General features: G+C 40.2%; 1 protein-coding gene across 17 annotated transcripts in view; it reads left to right on the top strand.

Annotated features, from left to right (window-relative positions):
- The window catches only part of MITF (melanocyte inducing transcription factor), a 222,101-nt gene that overhangs the window by 169,556 nt on the left and 32,766 nt on the right, over positions 1-19,779 (top strand). For 2 of the 17 annotated variants that reach the window (XM_081528422.1, XM_081528420.1), the window contains exon 1: positions 18,848-18,880. The exons of 14 other annotated variants lie outside the window; for them this stretch is intronic. In XM_081528422.1, the coding sequence (XP_081384548.1) occupies positions 18,848-18,880 (33 nt within the window). Of the gene's footprint in view, positions 1-18,743; positions 18,881-19,779 lie in introns of those variants that run through there. One more of the 17 variants, XM_081528421.1, reaches the window with a different exon arrangement.

Genomic DNA, 19,779 nt, shown 5'->3' with positions numbered 1-19,779 from the left:
ATGAGGAAAATACAGATACTCCTAAATATCTTTATAGCTCTGGTTTCAGTTGACTGTTTTTAATTTTTTTTCCTATGACACAAATGTAGACCATTGGCCATTTGGTTTGAAAGAGGTAGTCCTAAGTTTGACTAAAAAAGGTATGATTTGAGTTTTGTACTGTCTGTACAAGTTAAGGGAAGATCCCCTGGAGGAGGAAATGGCAACCCACTCTAGTATTCTTGCCTGGAAAATCCCATGGACACAGGAACCCGGCAGACCACAGTCCGTGGGATCACAAAGAGTCAGACACAACTGAGTACACACACAGGTTAATTTTAAAATATTTCATTTTTGGCTAAAATATATATTCCTGATTTTATCAGTGAGAATACTACACAGGCAGATCGAGCTTACTCTGTTAACAAAGTGTTTCTCTCAGAGGTGTTCAGGATGACAGCACTACAGAGGGATGACATGGTTCATGTTGAATCCATGATGTATTCATTGACTGTAGACTTAGCTCCCTTAGAAGAAAGCTTCAGGCAAAGATCCAGAATGGCAAGCAAAAAAGCAGACATTTATGCTTGTGGTATACCAGATTGATCAATAGATTGACCAAGTGCTTGCTTAGTAAATATGCTACCATACGACTTTTCTTTTTATAGAAAATGAATACAAATGATGTATCAAGTTTGTAAATTTCTTTGTACTGTATGAATGCAGATAGATTGATTCATACTTAAATAAAAGCAGAGAATAATATAATGGGCCCCTCATATACTCATCACTTAGCTTCAACAGTTTTCAACTAATGGGTCATCTTGTTTTCTGTATATATCTCCTTCTTACCTGCAAATTATATATGTAATTTCATCTTTATATCTTTTATTGTTAGACCTCTTCTAGAAAAATCATAGTCAAAAGTTTTCATACAATGTTTAGCGGTTTCCACTTTCCCTGAGGCCCCAATTAAGAATGAGTACTTGAGCTAATTCCTTTGAAAGTGGGAGAGAAAAAAAGATTTCACAGAGCCTTCTGTATGATATGCCAGTCAGCAAGTGTCCAGTGCTCCCAGATTCTTGTTTCTCCTCTTTTAATCTTAGCTTTAGCATCCATCAGTGATATTTGAATCAGCAAAAGAGAAAAAGATGGAAGGATAAAAGGATACCTGGAAAAGGCTGAACTGCCCCCTGCTTTTTGGCCTCTCCACCTGGAGAAGGGAATGGCAACCCTCTCCAGTATTCTTGCCTGGAGAATCCCATGGACAGAGGAGCCTGGCGGGCTGCAGTCCGTAGGGTCACAAAGAGTTGGACACGACTGAGCAACTAACACACATGAGACACGAGACAGTGGTGCAAAAAAGATAAAATGGATCTCCATAATGACTACAGATAGAGTACCTGCAGTGATTGTGTGAGGGACCATGAGGACCCTAAAGATTGAGAGAGTATGACTTGGGGAGGGATGTAACTTTGGATTAGCAATGGAATAAAGCCTGTCTCTGGAGTCTGTGTTTCATCTGAGCTAGAAAGCTGAGACTTGGAGAAGGAAATGGCAACCCACTCCAGTATTCTTGCCTGGAGAATCCCACGGACAGAGGAGCCTGGTGGGCTACAGTCCACGGGGTCACAGAAAGTTGGACATAACTGAGTGACTAACACTTCACTTCTCCTTCAGGGTGGCTTTTTCTTTCTTTCTTTCTTTCTTTTTGAGACAGACGAGTTAAATGATCTAACACTGATCCACCTGAATGTGAAAATGAAAAATGCAGGACTAATAATAATGGAGGGCATTATTAATTTGTTGAGCATTTACTACATGCTAAGCACTTTTCATACATTTTATCACTTAAACTAATCAACAAAATGATCAACTACTAGGTAGATAGTATTTGTGAACCCATTTTATAGATAGAAAAACTGAGGTTCACAGCATTTAAGCAACTTGCTTAGGATTTGAGGTCGAATCTCTCTGAGTTTTTAGCCAGGTATAAGACAAGGCTTCCTTTCTCCATTGCACTCTGACAGCTGGCCATACATTAGCTGTGTGTTCCAAGCAGGTATACATGGGGTAGTCTACGACCATGTACACCATGTATAATTATTTTTGGTGTTTATATGAGACCATTCATAGCATTGTGTAAGAAAGTTCTTTATTCTTAGATTTGATGGAAACCAAGAAGCAGCTAGAGACAAGAGGTAGTAGTTCATATATCTGATATCCAACTGTATCCTAATAAGTGAATCCAAGGCATCATCAACTTTCATATAGGTAGCTATTGTTATAGTTAATTCGTTAAGTCGCTCCTTGAGTCCAAAGACTCTTTGCGACACCATGGACTGTAGCCCGCAAGAATCCTCCATCCGTGGGATTTCCCAGACAAGAATACTGGAGTGGGTTGCCCTTTCCTTCTCCAGGGGCTCTTCCTGACCCAGGGACTGAACCTATGTCTGCTGTATTGGCAGGCAGATTCTTTACCACTGAGGCACCTGGGAAGCCCTACATGTAGCTATTTGTTGTTGTAGGTATTCAGTTCAATTGCTCAATTGTGTCTGACTGTTTGAGACCCCATGGACTGCAGCACGCCAGGCTTCCCTGTCCATCACCAACTCCCAGAGCTTACTCAAACTCATGTCCATTGAGTCAGTGATGCCGTCCAACCATCTCATCCTCTGTCATCCCCTACTCCTCCTGCCTTCAATCTTTCCCAGCATCAGGGTCTTTTCAAATGAGTCCATTCTTCGCATCAGGTGGACAAAATATTGGAGTTTCAGCTTCAGCATCCGTCCTTCCAATGAATATTCAGGACTGATTTCCTTTAGGATGGACTGGTTGGATCTCCTTGCTGTCCAAAGGACTCTCAAGAGTCTTCTCCAACACCACAGTTCAAAAGCATCAATTCTTTGGTGCTAAGCTTTCTTTATAGTCCAACTCTCACATACATAGATGACTACTGGAAAAACCATAGCTTTGACTAGACAGACCTTTGTTGGCAAAGTAACGTCTCTGCTTTTTAATATGCTGTCTAGGTTGGTCATAACTTTTCTTCCAAGTCTTTTAATTTCATGGTTGCAGTCACCATCTGCAGTGATTTTGGAGCCCAACAAACAGTGTTTCCACTGTTTCCCCATCTATTTGCCATGAAGTGATGGGACCGGATGCCATGATGTTAGTTTTCTGAATGTTGAATTTGAAGCCAACTTTTTCACTCTCCTCTTTCACTTTCATCAAGAGGCTCTGTAGGTATAGGAGGCTCCTAATTATTCCTCCTGTGTCCACTGTTCCTTTACCTCCATGTAACCGCATGGGTGATATTTTACAAATGTTCATCAAGTCTTGTCACTTCTGTGCTTAAAATCTCCCCAAACCTTCTTATAAGTAGCAGAGAAGAAAAATCAAATTCCTTTCTGAGGCCTACAAAGCTCTATAATATCTGGCCCCGACCACCTCTCTCAGTTTATGCGCTGATGTGGTCACTGCTCCAGCCCCTTGGTCTTGGTTATTGATGTTATTCCCATTCTTCCAAGATGCCAAGCTACTTCCAGCTCATGGTTTAAGCGCCTCTGATTCTCAACACACCTGGTTCTTTTCCATCATTTGAGTTTCAGCTGGAATGTCCCCACTGTAGAGTAGCCTTCTTTTCTCCCAGTGGCTTACTTTATCTTTTCTGCTTTGCACTTGTGTCGCTATATGAAGTTCTTCTTTCTTTGTTGATTTGTTGCCATCATGTTTGTTTCTGCTTCCCCAGCTTAAGTATGGCTTTTGTGGGGTCAGGAGTTCTGCCTTAGTGGCTGCTTTATCCTCTGAGCCTCCGTAAATGCTGGTTAAAGAATGGCTAGGTGGTGCGGTGGGGTAGTTACGATGCACCTGCATAAAACTCTCAGTCAGAAAGTACTTGTGAGCTGCTGCTATCAATTGTTGGAGTTGTTCATTCCAGACTGGAATTCGCTTGTCACATAATGTGTACAAGAAGTCTGAGAAATTGCCTGAGATAGTGCATTTCCTCAAAAACCAGGAGGACCTCCTTGGTCTCATGATCCAGGCCCTGAAGTCTGTGTTATTATGAGGCGGCTGCTTTTTGCCAGCTTTCAGCTCGTGTGGACTTGACCTTCAAACCGGCAGCGTTCAGCTCTCATTTCTGGCTGACCTTTTGCTTAGGCCCAGGGCAATGTTTTCATCTTTGTCAAACTTGACCACTGCCAGTTTCTTAAAGAGTGTCTGTCCTTCTGAAAAAGAGTTTTGCCGCTTGTGCCATAATGATCTCTAATACCCGATAAACTGCAAACAATAGGGGCATTTGGGGGGAGAAATGCTGAAACAAAAAGGCGTCTGCGATTTGGAGGCAGTGCTAAACTGGGGCATAAAAAAAAGTTACAGCACGTGGAATGCTGCACTCACAACTCCCATTGGGGTGGGGGCAGCTGGACAGTCCTTACAATGAGCTCTTATTATAAGAACACCACGAAATCACGTAATTGCAGCCCTTTACAAAACCGTAAAAATGTGTCAGACATTGTACAAACTCAAACAGTCTGGGCTTGATTGTTAGACCAAAAATTTCAAAAGTAGCAGAGTCTTCTTAATCTAATCTAGTATTTAAAGAAAAAAAATTGAAATGAGGCAGATTTCATCATTATATAATGCCTTCATGAGTTTATTTCTGGTTTTCAAAATTTTTAGTAGATAAATTCTGCCTGAATACATTTTTATTTGTCCAGATCCACAGACTTTAATTTTTGTGAAATTTATAGATTTTTTTCTTAATTACAAAATTAGTATCATATACATTATTGTTGTTGTTGTTCAGTTGCAAAGTTGTGTCTGACTCTTTGTGACATTATAGAAAATATTTAAAAGAACCACTAAGGTAACAGTCATCTATGCTTTAATCATCCTGAGATAGTCATGATGAAGATTTTTGCTGAATGATTTGTAACTGGTTTGTTTGTGTGTGTGTGTACATATGTATGAAAAGCATTTTTAATTCAGTTTAGGATCACAGAGTATGTAGTGATTCTAACTTGTTTTGTGTTCCTACTTATATGATAAACTTTTCCTCTCATTAAATAGTTTTGTAAAATACACATTTCACTGTCTATATTGTTTCCATCTATTTGAGGGCAATTCCCCCCTCACCCTAAGGACATTTAGAATGTCTGGAGACATTTTTGGATGTTACAACTAGTGTTGAGGAAATGGTTCCATTGGCATACAATGGTCAGAGGCCAAGGATGTTGCTAAATATCCTGTAATACACCTACAACCCCACAACAAAGAAATACTTGGCCATAGGGTCAATAGTGCTGAGGTTGAGGAACCTTGAACTCATATAGCTCCCTCATAATTACTTGAATGCATTGCTTTGTATTGATATTAATTTCCAGTATTTTGTTATTAGAGATTAGTGGTTGGCACACTTTCTATAAAGGGCCAGATAGTAAATACCATATGCTTTGGAGGATGTAAAGTCTATTACCCAACTCCAGTCTAGTATTGTAATAGCTTGAAAACAGTTGTAGACTATATGTAAATTAATGAGTGTGGCTATGTCCCACTAAAACTTTATTTATGAAAATAGGCAGTGGTTCCTAAGGTAGTAATTTGCCCACTTCTTTTTTAGGTAATGCTCTGCTGGACCTCTGTGTTCTTAAATCTTTGCCCTCTATCTTAGAAAAGTTGTGTAAAGTATGAATTGCTAGATGATCATGTACTTTTTAAAACTTAGTATCAATTTATTTTCTCACCTGTGTCATATGAGATTATTCATTTAGTGTATTCTAGTCTCACTTAACGCTACCATCATTTCATCAGATTTGGAACTACCTCCTGGAATATGGAATGTGAAAGACTAAGGCAGTTTGCCAATTTAAATGCCTTCAGGAGTCAAGCAGATTAACGAGTAAATCAGGGTAGTTTTAAGTATCAGAATAAGGAGTGATAACCAGAGATCAAACTGCCAACATATGTTGGACTATAGAAAAAGCAATGAATTCCAGAAAAACATCTACTTGTGCTTCACTGAATACCTGAAAGCCTTTGACTGGGTGGATCACAACAAACTGTGGAAAATTCTTAAAGATATGGGAGTACCAGACTGCCTTACCTGCCTCCTGAGAAACCTGTATGCAGGTCAAGAAACAACAGATAGAGCTGGACATAGAACAACAGACTGGTTCCAAATTGGGAAAAGAGTATGTAAAGGCTTTATATCATCACCCTGCTTATTTAACTTATATGCAGAGTACATCATGCGAAATGCTGGGCTGGATGAATCACAAACTGGAATCAAGATTGCTGGGAGAAATATCAGCAGCCTCAGATATGCAGATGATACTGCTCTAATGACAGAAAGCGAGGAGGAACTAAAGAGCCTCTTGATGAAAGTGAAAGAGGAGAGTGAAAAATCTGGCTTACAACTCAACATTCAAAAAACTAAGATCATGGCATCTGGTCCCATCACTTCACAGAAAATAGATGAGAAGAAAGTGGAAGCAGTGGCAGATTTTATTTTCTTGGACTCCAAAATCACTGCAGATGGTGACTGCAACCACAGAATTAAAAGACACTTGCTCCTTGGAAAAAACCTATTACAAACCTAGATAGCATATTAAAAAGCAGAGACATCACTTTGCCGACAAAGGTCCGTATAGGCAAAGCTGTGTTTTTCCCGGTAGTCATGTACGGAATGTGAGAGTTGGACCATAAAAAAGGCTGAGTGCTGAAGAATTGATGCTTTCGAACTGTGGTGCTGGAGAAGACTCTTGAGAGTCCCTTGGACAGCAAGGAGATCAAACCAGTCAGTCCTAAAGGAAATCAACCCTGAAATTTCATTGGAAGGACTGATGCTGAAGCTGAAGCTCCAATACTTTGTCCACCTGATGCAAAGAGTTGACTCATTAGAAAAGACCCTGATGCTGGAAATAGGATTGAAGGCAGGAGAAGGGGAAGACAGAGGATGAAATGGTTGGATGGCATCACCGACTCAATGGACATGCATTTGAACAAGCTCCAGGAGACAGTGAAGGACAGGGAAGCCTGGTGTGCTGCAGTCCATGAGGTCACAAAGACGTGGACACAGCTTAGTGACTGAACAACAAGAATGTGGCAAAATGAATAGCAAGAGGCACATCAAAGAAAGGAAGCTGCTTCTCAACTCTGCCCCCTACTGGCCCACTGTGTGCTTGTTCATTGTTGCTAGGTCTAATTTTGTATTCAGAGAAACCAGACATCCAAATTTTAGTATGAAAACTCCCAATTTTCAATTAAATACTCTGTAGACCATTAAGCCATACCTGTGGACTGTGCCCATGGGCCACCAGCTTGAGGACTTCTGCTTTAACTGTGACTTATCAAGAGGTCTAGAGTGTAGTGAAAGTCACTCAGTCGTGTCTGACTCTTTGCGACCCCATGGACTACTGTCCATGGAATTCTCCAGGCCAGAATACTGAGTGGGTAGCCTTTCCCTTCTACAAGGGATCTTCCCAACCCAGGGATCGAACCCAGGTCCCCTGCATTGCAGACAGATTCTTTACCAGCTGAGCCACAAGGGAAGCCCAAGAATACTGGAGTAGGTAACCTATCCCTACTCCATTGGATCTTCCTGACCCAGGAATCAAACTGGGGTCTCCTGCATTGCAGGCGGATTCTTTACCAACTGAGCTATGAGGGAAACTAGAGATAGAGACAAATGTCCAGGATCCTGGCCATGTGTGTTAGACCCTCAGGGCCCTGCTGCTGCTGCTGCTGCTGCTGCTAAGTCGCTTCAGTCGTGTCTGACTCTGTGCGACCCCATAGACAGCAGCCCACCAGGCTCGCCCGTCCCTGGGATTCTCCAGGCAAGAACACTGGAGTGGGTTGCCATTTCCTTCTCCAATGCATGAAAGTGAAAAGTAAAAGTGAAGTCGCTCAGTCGTGTCTGACTCGTAGCGACCCCATGGACTGCAGCCTACCAGGCTCCTTCGTCCATGGGATTCTCCAGGCAAGAGTGGGGTGCCATTGCCTTCTCCGCCTCAGGGCCCTAAGCATCATGAGTAAGAGCTATAAGATTTGGCAGTCTTTGAGTCTGTCCTCACAGAAAAGGAAGTTTTGTAACTCAGGTTAGGGAGGTGCACTGTGAATCGTCTACCTGGTTTGGAGACATTTCCTCCAGGGTTTTCAGAATTAGTCAAGAAGAGAGTCAGTCTACCACTTCTGCATTCCCTCAGGACATTTCCAGAATCTGTCAGGACCCTAACCTCCAACCTGTCCCAGGCCCTAAACAGTCTGATGCCCTTTGTCCTTAGTTTTCTAGTCTCTCCCCTCATTCATGCATTTCAGCCCCACTGCCTCCACTCAATCATCGATTCTCTACTTATTTGCTGAGCTCCTACTATGTGCCAGGCCATGTTCTGGACACAGAGAACAGGATAGGCGTGAGTGGAGATCACTGGCAGGGAGGAGATTGGGGTTTCTAAGTTCTTAGGGTGGTTATGGGAGATAAGGTCAGAGAGAAATGACCCCAGGATGGAGGGGGAGGTGGGCACAGTGGGCTGGAGTCTTCAAAGTTTGTTGTGGATAAGAATCTACCTGGAGAGCTTGTTAAAACATCAATTTCTGATCCTCACTCAGAGATTCTGATGCATTGGTTCCAGTGTGGAGCCCAAGAATGAGCATGTCTAACAAGCTCATGGACAGCTCTGGTTTAGGGACTTGTAGGCCACTGTAAGGAGGTTTTTTTTTTTTCCTCCGAGATAAATAGGGAGCCATTGGAGAGGGGTTCTTTGTGCATAGGAGTGGTATGATCTGACATGTTTTACAAGGATCACACAGCCTATTGAACACAGGCTGCAAGAGAGCACATAGTAGGTGGAAGAGTCAAGAGGCTTTTCAGTCACCCAAATGAGAAATGATGGTGGCCTGGATCGAGTGGTAACAGTAGAGACGATGAAAATTAGTTACATTCGGGATATATCCTGAAAAGAAAACCAGTGCCTCTTGATGGATTGGATGTAGGGTGTGAAAGAAAGAAATGAGTTGAAGATGATGAAGATGGCCACAGTTTTGGAAATGAGCAACTGGGTTGAACCAGATGAAGGTTATTTATTTATTTTAATTTCATACATTTCAGCATAATGGAAGAATGGAATTGCCATCTACTAGGATGGAAAAGAGCATGGCAGGAGCTGATTGGAAAGGGAGGATGTCTGCAGTCCTCCCAATGGAGTAGGCCAGTTGAGGTGACTGTGAAGTTCAGGACATCTGAACCAGGTGTTTAAATCCAGGAGCCTGGGTCATCACCAGGGCTGTGCTTGCAGAGAGAGGAAGTCAAGCTCTGAACCCTAGGGTGCTCTGACACTCTTGCACTCAGGTTGTGGTGTGGTTTATGGACCAGCAGGGTAGACTTCCCCTGGGAGCTTATTAGAAATATAGGATCCTGGGCCCTACCCAAGACCTACAGAATCACACAGCACTTAACAAGATCCTAAATGATTTATTTAGACGTGAAGACTTGCACCCAACCCTATATTTAGTTCTTTTTGTGTTTGGCAAGAGGGCAATTGGGTATACTCTGAATAGTAGCAATTCAATATAAGAGGTTAAACCTATGAAAATCTGAAGAGTCTATAGTTCCTTCTGTATTTAATCAGTTGTCATCATATGATTTTAAAAAAATTGTGAGAAGAGGCTTTCAAGAATACTTTGTAAGCTATCCAAGTGATTTCTTAGCTTTATTTTAAATTGACCTGAGCTAGGAGTGAATATAAAATGCACAGCATCAGGTACATGGTATACAGTTTTGATTGAATGAATGCTAATTCTGTTTTCTGTGTTTAAAAAAAAATCCTGCTATATTTAATATGTTATAACCATGCATAATGATTTATATGGTCCTCAGAATGCAGGACTTGTAAATGCATGGTTTTCTTTTAAAGTGAGTAATGGATTAAGTTTATTGAGTCTTGCTGCTTCTCTTATAGGAATTTGATTCTCTAAGTGGTGTTTTTAACCTGGGATTATTCATACTCTGCAGGCAGATGGCTGCCACCCTTTAATCTCTCATATTTCTATTTGGCTGAGATAAACACTTGATGTTCTTTTAATACCCAGACCTTGGGCTTATTTTAGTCTGAGAGAGAACAAATAATATATATACTATGAGTTTTCTTACAGTAATACTTCCTTTTTTTTAAGACTGCTGTATATTGTTTGTCCTAAATGCCAAGCATGCCCACTTTGCAGTTTATAGTAAGTCCTCTATTTTATAGGTCATTAGATTAAGATAAGAAGCTTGCTAGGAACTTTTGGTAGGGCCGTCTACTTAATTCTATTACAACATCACAATTTTAGAAAAATAGACTTGGTCTCCTTTCCTCATGTGCACATTTACTACGCATCTCTCTGAATTCAGAGAGCCTACAAAGTAGTAAGACAGGAAGTGGTGTTAAACTATGCAGACCAAAAACAATGCAGTGTAAATTCATGCATATTTTTGCATGCATAGGATATGGGAGTACACTTCTGGATGTAGTTTTATCTTTGTCTCTTTACTCCGTTAAAGTCCTTGATGGAAATTGATCAGCAGTGAAGGTGGTCCATCATTTGTTACTGGGCACAGGAGGCAGGGCCCTTAGTTTGTTTTGTAACCCTGGCGAGCCTTTTCACTTTTCCTTTTAGAGTTTGTTTTTGTTTTATAGCCTTTAAAATAGGGATAATTAAGCATATCCTCTGTTCTTTTGTCCAGTTATTTGGAAAAACAACTATAAAATTATTTATACATATTGTATTTCTCTTTTGAAAAAAATCACCTCATTCTTCAAATCTTGCTGAAGCTTCAACATAATAGGAAAACTGAATTCTAGATTGGTAAAACTTTCTTACAGAGCAAGGATTGACATTTTCTCCAAAAATCCAGATAGTAGATATTTTAGGCTAGGAGCCACGTGGGCTCCGCGGCTATAGTGTGGGAGCAGCCACGGACAACATGTCAACGAATGGACGGGGCTGTGTGCCAAGGAAACCTTATTTATGGACATTGAAATTTGGATTTCATAAAATTCTCATGTATCATGAAATATCATTCTTCTTTTCATGATTTTCAGCCAGTTAACACTGTAAAAATCTATTCTTAGTGTTTAGGCCATGCAAAAGCAGAGAGCAGGCCTAATTGGGCTGGTGGGCAGATCTCTGTGATAGGGCAAAAGACCTGGCTCTGTATCAACTGTAGTCACTTATTTAAGTACTGATCTTTTTTTTTTTTGCTTTTGTTTGCATATGATTTTTAAAAATTGAAGCATGGTTGATTTACAGTGCTGTATTAGTTTCAGCTGTACAAGAAAGAAAAATCTGAAAAAGAATATATGTAAATATTCTTTTTCAAACTCTGTTCCATTATAGGTTATTACAAGATATTCAATATAGTTCCCTGTGCTATACAGTAGGACTTTGTTGTTTATCTGTTTCATGTATAGTTGCGTGTTTCAGTTAATCCCAAACTCCTGATTTATCCCCCCAACCCTTGCTTTTCTTTTTTGGAAAACCGTAAGTTTGTTTCCCATGTCTGAGAATCTGTTTTCGGTCTTTTAAATATGTTCATGTGTATCTTTTTTTTTTTTTTTTAATTCCTTATATAAGTGATAAGGGCTTCCCAGGTGGTGATAGTGGTAAAGAACCCACCTGCCAATGCAAGAAATGTAACAGACATGGGTTCAATCCCTGGTTTGGGAAGATCCCTTGGAGGAGGAAGTGGCAACATACTCCAGTGTTCTTGCCTGGAGAATCTTGTGGACAGAGGAGACTAGCAGGCCATAGTCCATGGGATCACAGAGTCAGGCATGACTGAAATGACTTAACACATATAACTGATACTATATGATGTTTCTCTTTCTCAACTTAGTTAGTATGATAAACTCTAGGTCCATCCATATTGCTGCCTGTGGCATTATATTATTCTTTTTAATGCCTGAGTGGCTCAGTGGTCAGTGCAAAGAAATAGAGGAAAAAAATAGAATGGGAAAGACTCGAGATCTCTTCAAGAAAATTAGAGAATCTAGGGGAACATTTCATGCAAAGATGGGCTCAATAAAGAACAGAAATGGTATGGACCTAACAGAAACAGAAGATATTAAGAAGAGGTGAGAAAGAATACACAGAAGAACTGTACAGAAAAGATCTTCACGATCCAGATAATCAGGATGGTGTGATCACTCACCTAGAGCCAAACATCCTGGAATGTGAAGTCAAGTGGGCCTTAGGAAGCATCACTACAAACAAAGCTAGCGGAGGTGATGGAATTCCAGTTGAGCTATTTCCAATCCTAAAAGATGATGCTGTGAAAGTGCTGCGCTCAATAGGCCAGCAAATTTGGAAAACACAGCAGTGGCCACAGGACTGGAAAAGGTCAGTTTTCATTCCAATCCCAAAGAAAGGCAATGCCAAAGAATGTTCAAACTACCGCACAATTGCACTCATCTCACAAGCTAGTAAAGTGATGCTCAAAATTCTCCAAGCCGGGCTTAAACAATACGTGAACCGTGACCTTCCAGATGTTCAAGCTGGTTTTAGAAAAGGCAGAGGAACCAGAGATCAAATTGCAAACATCTGCTGGATCATCGAAAAAGCAAGAGAGCTCCAGAAAAACATCTATTTCTGCTTTATTGACTACACCAAAGTCAATAAACTGTGTGGCTCACTGTGTGGCTCACAATAAATTGTGGAAAATTCTGAAAGAGATGGGAATACCAGACCACCTGACCTGCCTCTTGAGAAATCTGTATATGCAGGTCAGGAAGCAACAGTTAGAACTAGACATGGAACAACAGACTGGTTCCAAATAGGAAAAGGAGTACGTCAAGGCTATATATTGTCACCCTGCTTGTTTAGCTTACATGCAGAATACATCATGAGAAACGCTGGGCTGGAGGAAGCACAAGCTGGAATCAAGATTGCTGGGAGAAATATCAATAACCTCAGATATGCAGATGACACCACCCTTATGGCAGAAAGTGAAGAGGAACTAAAGAGCCTCTTGATGAAAGTGAAAGGAGAGTGAAAAAGTTGGCTTGAAGCTCAACGTTCAGAAAACTAAGATCATGGCATCTGGTCCCATCACTTCATGGGAAATAGATGGGGAAACAGTGGAAACGGGCTCCAAAATCACTACAGATGGTGATTGCAGGTTTGAAATTAAAAGATGCTTACTCCTTGGTAGAAAAGTTATGACCAACCTAGACAGCATATTGGAAAGCAGACATTACTTTGCCAACAAAGGTCTATCTAGTCAAGGATATGGTTTTTCCAGTCGTCATGTATAGATGTGAGAGTTGGACTATAATGAAAGCTGAGCGCCAAAGAATTGATACTTTTGAGCTGTGGTGTTGGCGAAGACTCTTGAGAGTCCCTTGGACTGCAAGAAGATCCAACCAGTCCATCCTAAAGTAGATCAGCCCTGAGTGTTTATTGGAAGGATTGATGTAGAAGCTGAAACTCCAATATTTTGGCCACCTGATGCAAAGAACGGACTCATTTGAAAAGACCCCGATGCTGGGAAAGATTGAAGGCAGGAGCAGAAGGGGGTGACAGAGGATGAGAAGGTTGGATGGCATCACCGACTCAATGGACATGAGTTTGAGTAAACTCCAGTGATGGACAGGGAGGCCTGGCGTGCTGCAATCCATGGGGTCACAAAGAGTCAGACAGGACTGAGCAACTGAACTGAACTGAATGCCTGAGTGATATTCCATTGTGTATATATACAACATCTTCTTGATCCCTTCATCTGTTGATGGACATTTAGTTTCCTTCCATGTCTTGACTATTGTAAATTGTGCTACTATGAACCTTGGGGTGCATGTTTCTTTTAAAATTAGAGTTTTCATTTTTCCTGGATATATGCCCAGGAGTGATTTTGCTGGATCTTATGGCCACTCTGTTGTTAGGTTTTTTGTTGTTGTTAGGTTTTTTGTTGTTGTTGTTGTTGTTGTTGAAACCTCCATGCTGTTCTTTGTAGTGTGTATACCAATTTACATTTCCACCAACAGTGTAGGAGAGTTCCTTTTCTCCATACTCTCTTCTAGCATTTTCATTTGTCTGCATATGGTTTTGATTCTTCTCTCTTAGGTCAGGATTTGTATCCTGTTGTCTTTCTTTTTTGTTAAGGAGAACTGTGTCCAGGTTTCAGTGAAAACATCGCTGAATGAGAACTTGAGTTCTGGGCCGTTGTTTTCATTCATGGTAATATTATAATTGTGGGACTGAAAAGAATCTTGTCACCTCTTATACATGACCCTGGGCAAGACTTTGGGTGAGTCATTTCAGAATGCTAGCTGTTTCAGAATGTTCTCTGTTTCTTCATGTTCTCAGGGATGATAATTACATTAGTGACCATCTCTGTACATTGTCCTTTAGAGAATAGTGGTTTCGGGGTGCTGTGCTGTGTGTGCTTAGTCACTCAGTCATCTCCAACTTTTGTGACTCCATAGACTGTAGCCTGCCAGGCTCCTCTGTCCATGGGAATTCTCCGGGCAAGAATGCTAGAGTGGGTTGTCATGCCCTCCTCCAGGGGATCTTCCCAATCCAGGCATAGAACCCAGGTCTCTGTCATTGCAGATGGATTCTTTACTGTCTGAGCCACCAGGGAAGCCCAAGAATACTGGAATGGGTAGCCTATCCCTTCTTCAGGGGATCTTCCCAACCCAGGAATGGAACCGGGGTTTCCTGCATTGCAGGCAGATTCTTTACCAGCTGAGCTACCAAGGAAGCCCTTGGGGTGGTAGTGGATAGCACCTGATTGAATTATAATCCATTTTAATGTTTTTTTTACTTACTAAGCAAAAGAACACACTCTCTCCCTAAACACAAAGTGAGAAATCTGAAAGCTTTGTTGACTTGTTCAAAAAGTAAAATACATTATAAAGGAAAAGAATTATGGGAATATTCACTCAATTCTATTTTTATTCTGATCTACAAATAGTAGAGGTAATAGAAGTGCAGTGGATATCAATCAGATGGGGATTTTTCTTTCCTCTAGTGAATTCTTTTGTCAGCCAATTTGATCGTGTCTGCAGGCACCATCTTACACTGATGTGCTCCAGGGTCTCTTTAGAATGAAACCGATGGGAAATAGCCTGTCAGTGTCACCTGGGAAGTGGTGAAACTAAACTGTGACAGCTAGAAGGTGATTCATTCTCATTATTTTGCTATCAGTTCAGGATCTGAATGAAGGAAGGAAAAAGGGAAAAAGACAGTAGTAATAACATGAAAGAAAAGTTTTAAAGCCATTTGATTTTTGCCCTTGACCCAGATAGCTAACATACTTACTTATGTGAAATATAAGTTATGTCAATAAAATATGAGTGAGAAGTATTCCAGCTTTATTTTGTGGTCTGCACTGCTCAACAATACCCAATTTTTGGCATCTGAATTCCATAATACAGTTGGTTTGAAGGGCAAAACATACAAAAATTACCAGGAAATCATACTGATACTTAATGCCACATGTGTTTTCATTTGCATCCCTGTTTGGCTGTTTAAAAATGAATGAGAGGGAAATCACTAACTAAAAATATATGGTTTAGGACAGTTGAAGACAGAACATTACATTTATATGGCTTTTAATATAGAGAAAGGAGAGACTTCCCTGATGGTCCATTGGTTAAGGCTCTGCACTTCTACTGTGGGGGGCGAGGGTTTGATCCTTGGGCAGGGAACTATGATCCCCCATGCGGTACAGTGTGGCCAAATAAAGCAGTCAAAAGGCTATAGTATAGAGCCTCATAATAATGTTGTGGAAGTTGAAACTGCAATACTTTGGCCATCTGGTGTGAACAGCCAACTCATTGGAAAAGACCCTGATGCTGGGAAAGATGGAAGGCAAAAGGAGAAGAGGGAGGCAGAGGATGAGATGGTTGGTTATCATTACCGATTCAATGGACATGAACTTGGGAAAACTCTGAGAAATATTGAGGGACAGGGAGGTCTGGCGTGTTGCAGTCATTGGGGTCTCAAAGAGTTAGCGACTGAACAACAACAACAGCAATGCTATGAAAAATTAGGGTAATTAGTGTTTTGAATGTGAGGCAAGCAAAACACACAGTGGCGTTGTTATACACCACCAACACAGTGGGCAGTAGCATGGCTAGGATGGGGTGGATACAACGCTATAGGTAGATCAGAGCTTCTCAAAGTGTCATCCAAGAACCCTGGGGGTCTCCAAGACTCCTGCCATTCCACCAGGTCAAACCTACTTTTATAATGATAACAAACTGTTATTTTCCTTTTTTTGAATGCTCATCTCTCAAAGAGAGTACTGTGCCATTTTATATTAGGGACTTGAGCATCCTTGGATTTTGCTATCTGCAGAGGTCCTAAAACCCCTCCCTGTGGATTCCCAGGATAACTCTATACAGAAGAGTTTTACAGAGGCTACACAATGTCATTGTTCTCATGTCCAGCAGACTATATGCTAGTGAGTTATTCTGTGTTTTAAAAACTTCTCAGTTTTAATTGCTAAGATGATAAATACTGATAGATATAACCCATATAAACACAAGAAATTCAAGAGTTTAAAAGGGTCCTAAGGTAAAAAAGAAAATTTGAAAACTGTTGTTTGAGATGGATTGCTAAGCCTAGTATAAGTGTGGTTTCATTTAATGCCAAAAAGAGCTCTAGCCAGGCAGGTTCTGTTATCACCTTCACTGAGCACATGAAGTGACGAAGGCCTGGAAAGGTTAATATTGGGCAGAAGGTCACATAAGTAGTAAGTTGCGAAGTCTGAATGGGATCCTAGGTTTCTGATACTTAATTTTTCTGCTGACTGTGCCACCAGGCATGATGTGCCTCTCAGAGAAGCACCAGGAATGGAATGGCCTATATTTGACACTAATGTTTCAGAAGAAGAACTAACTTCTAAGAACCTTGGTGCTCCTGCCGGGCCCCAGAGTATAGAAAGATCCTCCTTCTGGACAGTGTAGAGCAGAGACCACATTTCTGTTGAGTCCACCCAACAAGTATGTCTGATTTGTCTTGTACACTATGAAAAATCAAACAGTTAGGTGTCATTTTCGTAATCTGGGAGTTTTCATTGAAAAAGAAGTTCAGGTTGCAGGCTAAACTGAAAAATTGAAAAAAAAATCTAACTCAACTGGAATGGTATTCCCACAGGGCCACAGTCAGTTACAGATTATGTCAGCTTTTTTTTTTACATGAAGCACATGTGCTCTAGTTTGCCACAGACCTCACCACTCCTGTGAGGTCTGTGCATAACCCCATAGATCATGGCCTCCTTTATGTTACCTGTTTCAGCTGTTGGATTGGTGATGTTGGGGGATGTTCTGTCTTCTCCATAATGCATATAGCCAGTCTGTTCTTAACTTACCTAAAAAGATACTGACAGTAAAAGGGAAACAGTACATCCCACTCTGACCACCCCAACCTGGTGTAGTAAAGACCTCACTGACAGTGCTGAACAGACAACAAGTTGCTTTTTTCCTTACTAAAGCCTGAAATTCGAATTCATTTAAAGAGGAAGGATCTGCCAGTGAATTAACATTTATTTTTAAATGTGCAGCCCTTTCTTTTTTAAGTGTAATAGTGAAATAAGCACATTACACCCACTGCCCTCATTTTATGTTTATTTTAGTAATGTCTATTGTCCTCATCATTATCATGTCTGGACCCTTTATGAAACTTGAAATGTTTCTGTGCACGTTAGATCAGTCATTCAAAACAATTTGAGATTGTCAACTAAAGGACTTCATTAGCCTGGGCATTTGGACAAAATTATTGAATTTCAAATTCTTGTACTTAAAATATCTCACCATTTCAGCAATGCCTATCAGCCATTATCATAATTTTAAATATATATCTGTGTTTTTCTTCCTTTGCTTCACCCCAGACTCTCAGTGTCATAAAGCTGACAATTATATCTACTTGCTCACAATGTGTATTCTTTGCCTGGAACAGCATTTAGCACATGATAGCATTAAATAATGGAATGAATAAATGAGCAAATATACAAATACACCAGTTGTGTATATGATAAGTGTTATTCTTCTCTAGCACCAAGAATTATATTAAAAGATTTTCAGTGAAAATTGTTATACTTCCTAATTTGAGGACTAAATTGGAGAGATGTGTATTTCTTGTTTTCCACGTAAATATATATCTGAAACTGCCTCTGTGGATATATGTATTTTTCATTTTCTGTTTAGAATAGCTCCCTATTTTCCTGATGTAAGGTCAGGAGGAAATTTGTTTATCTATCCAGCTAAGAATAAGGTGCACCTCGAGACCTGGATGCAAGATGAGACTGCTGAACTTGGAAGTTCATCAGGGACTCCCGCATTCTAAAGGACACTCTTTCCGGGTTTGGAAGGGGCCGAGTTACTCAGCCATTAGAAAAGTCTCATGAGTAGCTTTTAGGCAGTGTTCTCCAAAGAGGGCATCTAGCTCTTAACCTATTGCTGAAAGAGAAATAGCATTGTCTATTAATACTACTGGAACTAAAGATGAATAGTGAATTGGCCTTGATCTGACAGAGAGTTTGACTTTGATAGCTCATCCCTTAAAAATGGTTCTTTTATATTTATGAAAAAAAAGCATGACGTCAAGCTGGGTGGGATGCGGGGGTTGATATCAATATTTAAGAGCAAACTTGTAGGGCTTCCAAAAAAAAAAAAGCCCTTTGTGTGAACTTTTTTTTTTTACATGCATAACTAATTAGCTTAGGTTATTATAAGCAGGGCTGCTGTGATGAAGCTTCCGGTGGTGTCTCGGGACACCTTGTTTATAGTGCTTTCTCTATGCCAGTCTACGAACTGGAATTACAGAAAGTAGAGGGAGCGAATAGTCTACTGTTTCTCGTTGGATTGGGGCCACCTATAACGTGGTTATGCTGGAAATGCTAGAATATAGTCACTATCAGGTGAGCTTTATTCTTATATTCAGTCTCTGAAATGTAATTAATAAATTGAGTGTTTCACCTTTTTGTGTTATTGTAGTAGACACACAATTTTCAGTTGGTACGTGTCTTCCCATTTAATGTTGTTTATTGTTTGATGCCATAAGCAGTAATCCAATGTAGTTTTGAACAGAGTAAATATTAGTAGGATTTTTTTCCCCCGTGCATGGCTGTGTTCTCCCCATGACTCCTATTCATAGCTCATAAGATTAAATTGTGTTTCTCAAGGAAGAAGTGACTATATTGAGTATCATTGATTTTGTTTAAAAGCTTCATATTCTCTATTATAATGTCTTATAAGAAACAAGGTCAAAATATTCTGGTGGCTTAATATACATGCCTTTAAAAACACATCCAAAAAGAAAAAGAAAAAACAAACAAACACATCTATAGAAGTGTTTTTTGTGTTTGAAAGAAACTGCTTCATGTGGAACTGCTTTTTATGTTGAGTTTAAGATCTTAATTAAAATGTTGGATACTCATGTCCAAATGAAAGTGGGAGGAATTAATCTGCAACTGGTTGATTTAATCATCACAATGTTTCTGTTTATGTTCTACAACCATTTTATAGTTGTTTCTAAAGGAGATTTTTTTTTTTTAACAAAACAGAAAGCCATTATATTTGCCAAAGAAAACTGAAGTAAGTTATACACCTTTTTCTAGATTATTGTTTTGATCTTAATAAACTGTTTCAGGTGTGTTTGAGAAAATTTTTGCCCTACAGATAGTTGCAGATTTTTAGCTCTTACGCATGAGAAGAAGGGCACAGGGCTTTAAAGAGATGGACCGTTAATTAGCAGGGGAATGAAACCAGGCAGAGTATTAACCCAAATCCGAAGAGTTAGCCTTTAAACTCCAGTAAT

Source organism: Giraffa tippelskirchi, chromosome 9 (assembly GCF_054371585.1).
Source record: "Giraffa tippelskirchi isolate mGirTip1 chromosome 9, T2T-mGirTip1v1.2.pri, whole genome shotgun sequence".
Taxonomy (NCBI): Eukaryota; Metazoa; Chordata; class Mammalia; order Artiodactyla; family Giraffidae; genus Giraffa; species Giraffa tippelskirchi.
This window is presented reverse-complemented; position numbering and strand designations above follow the sequence as displayed.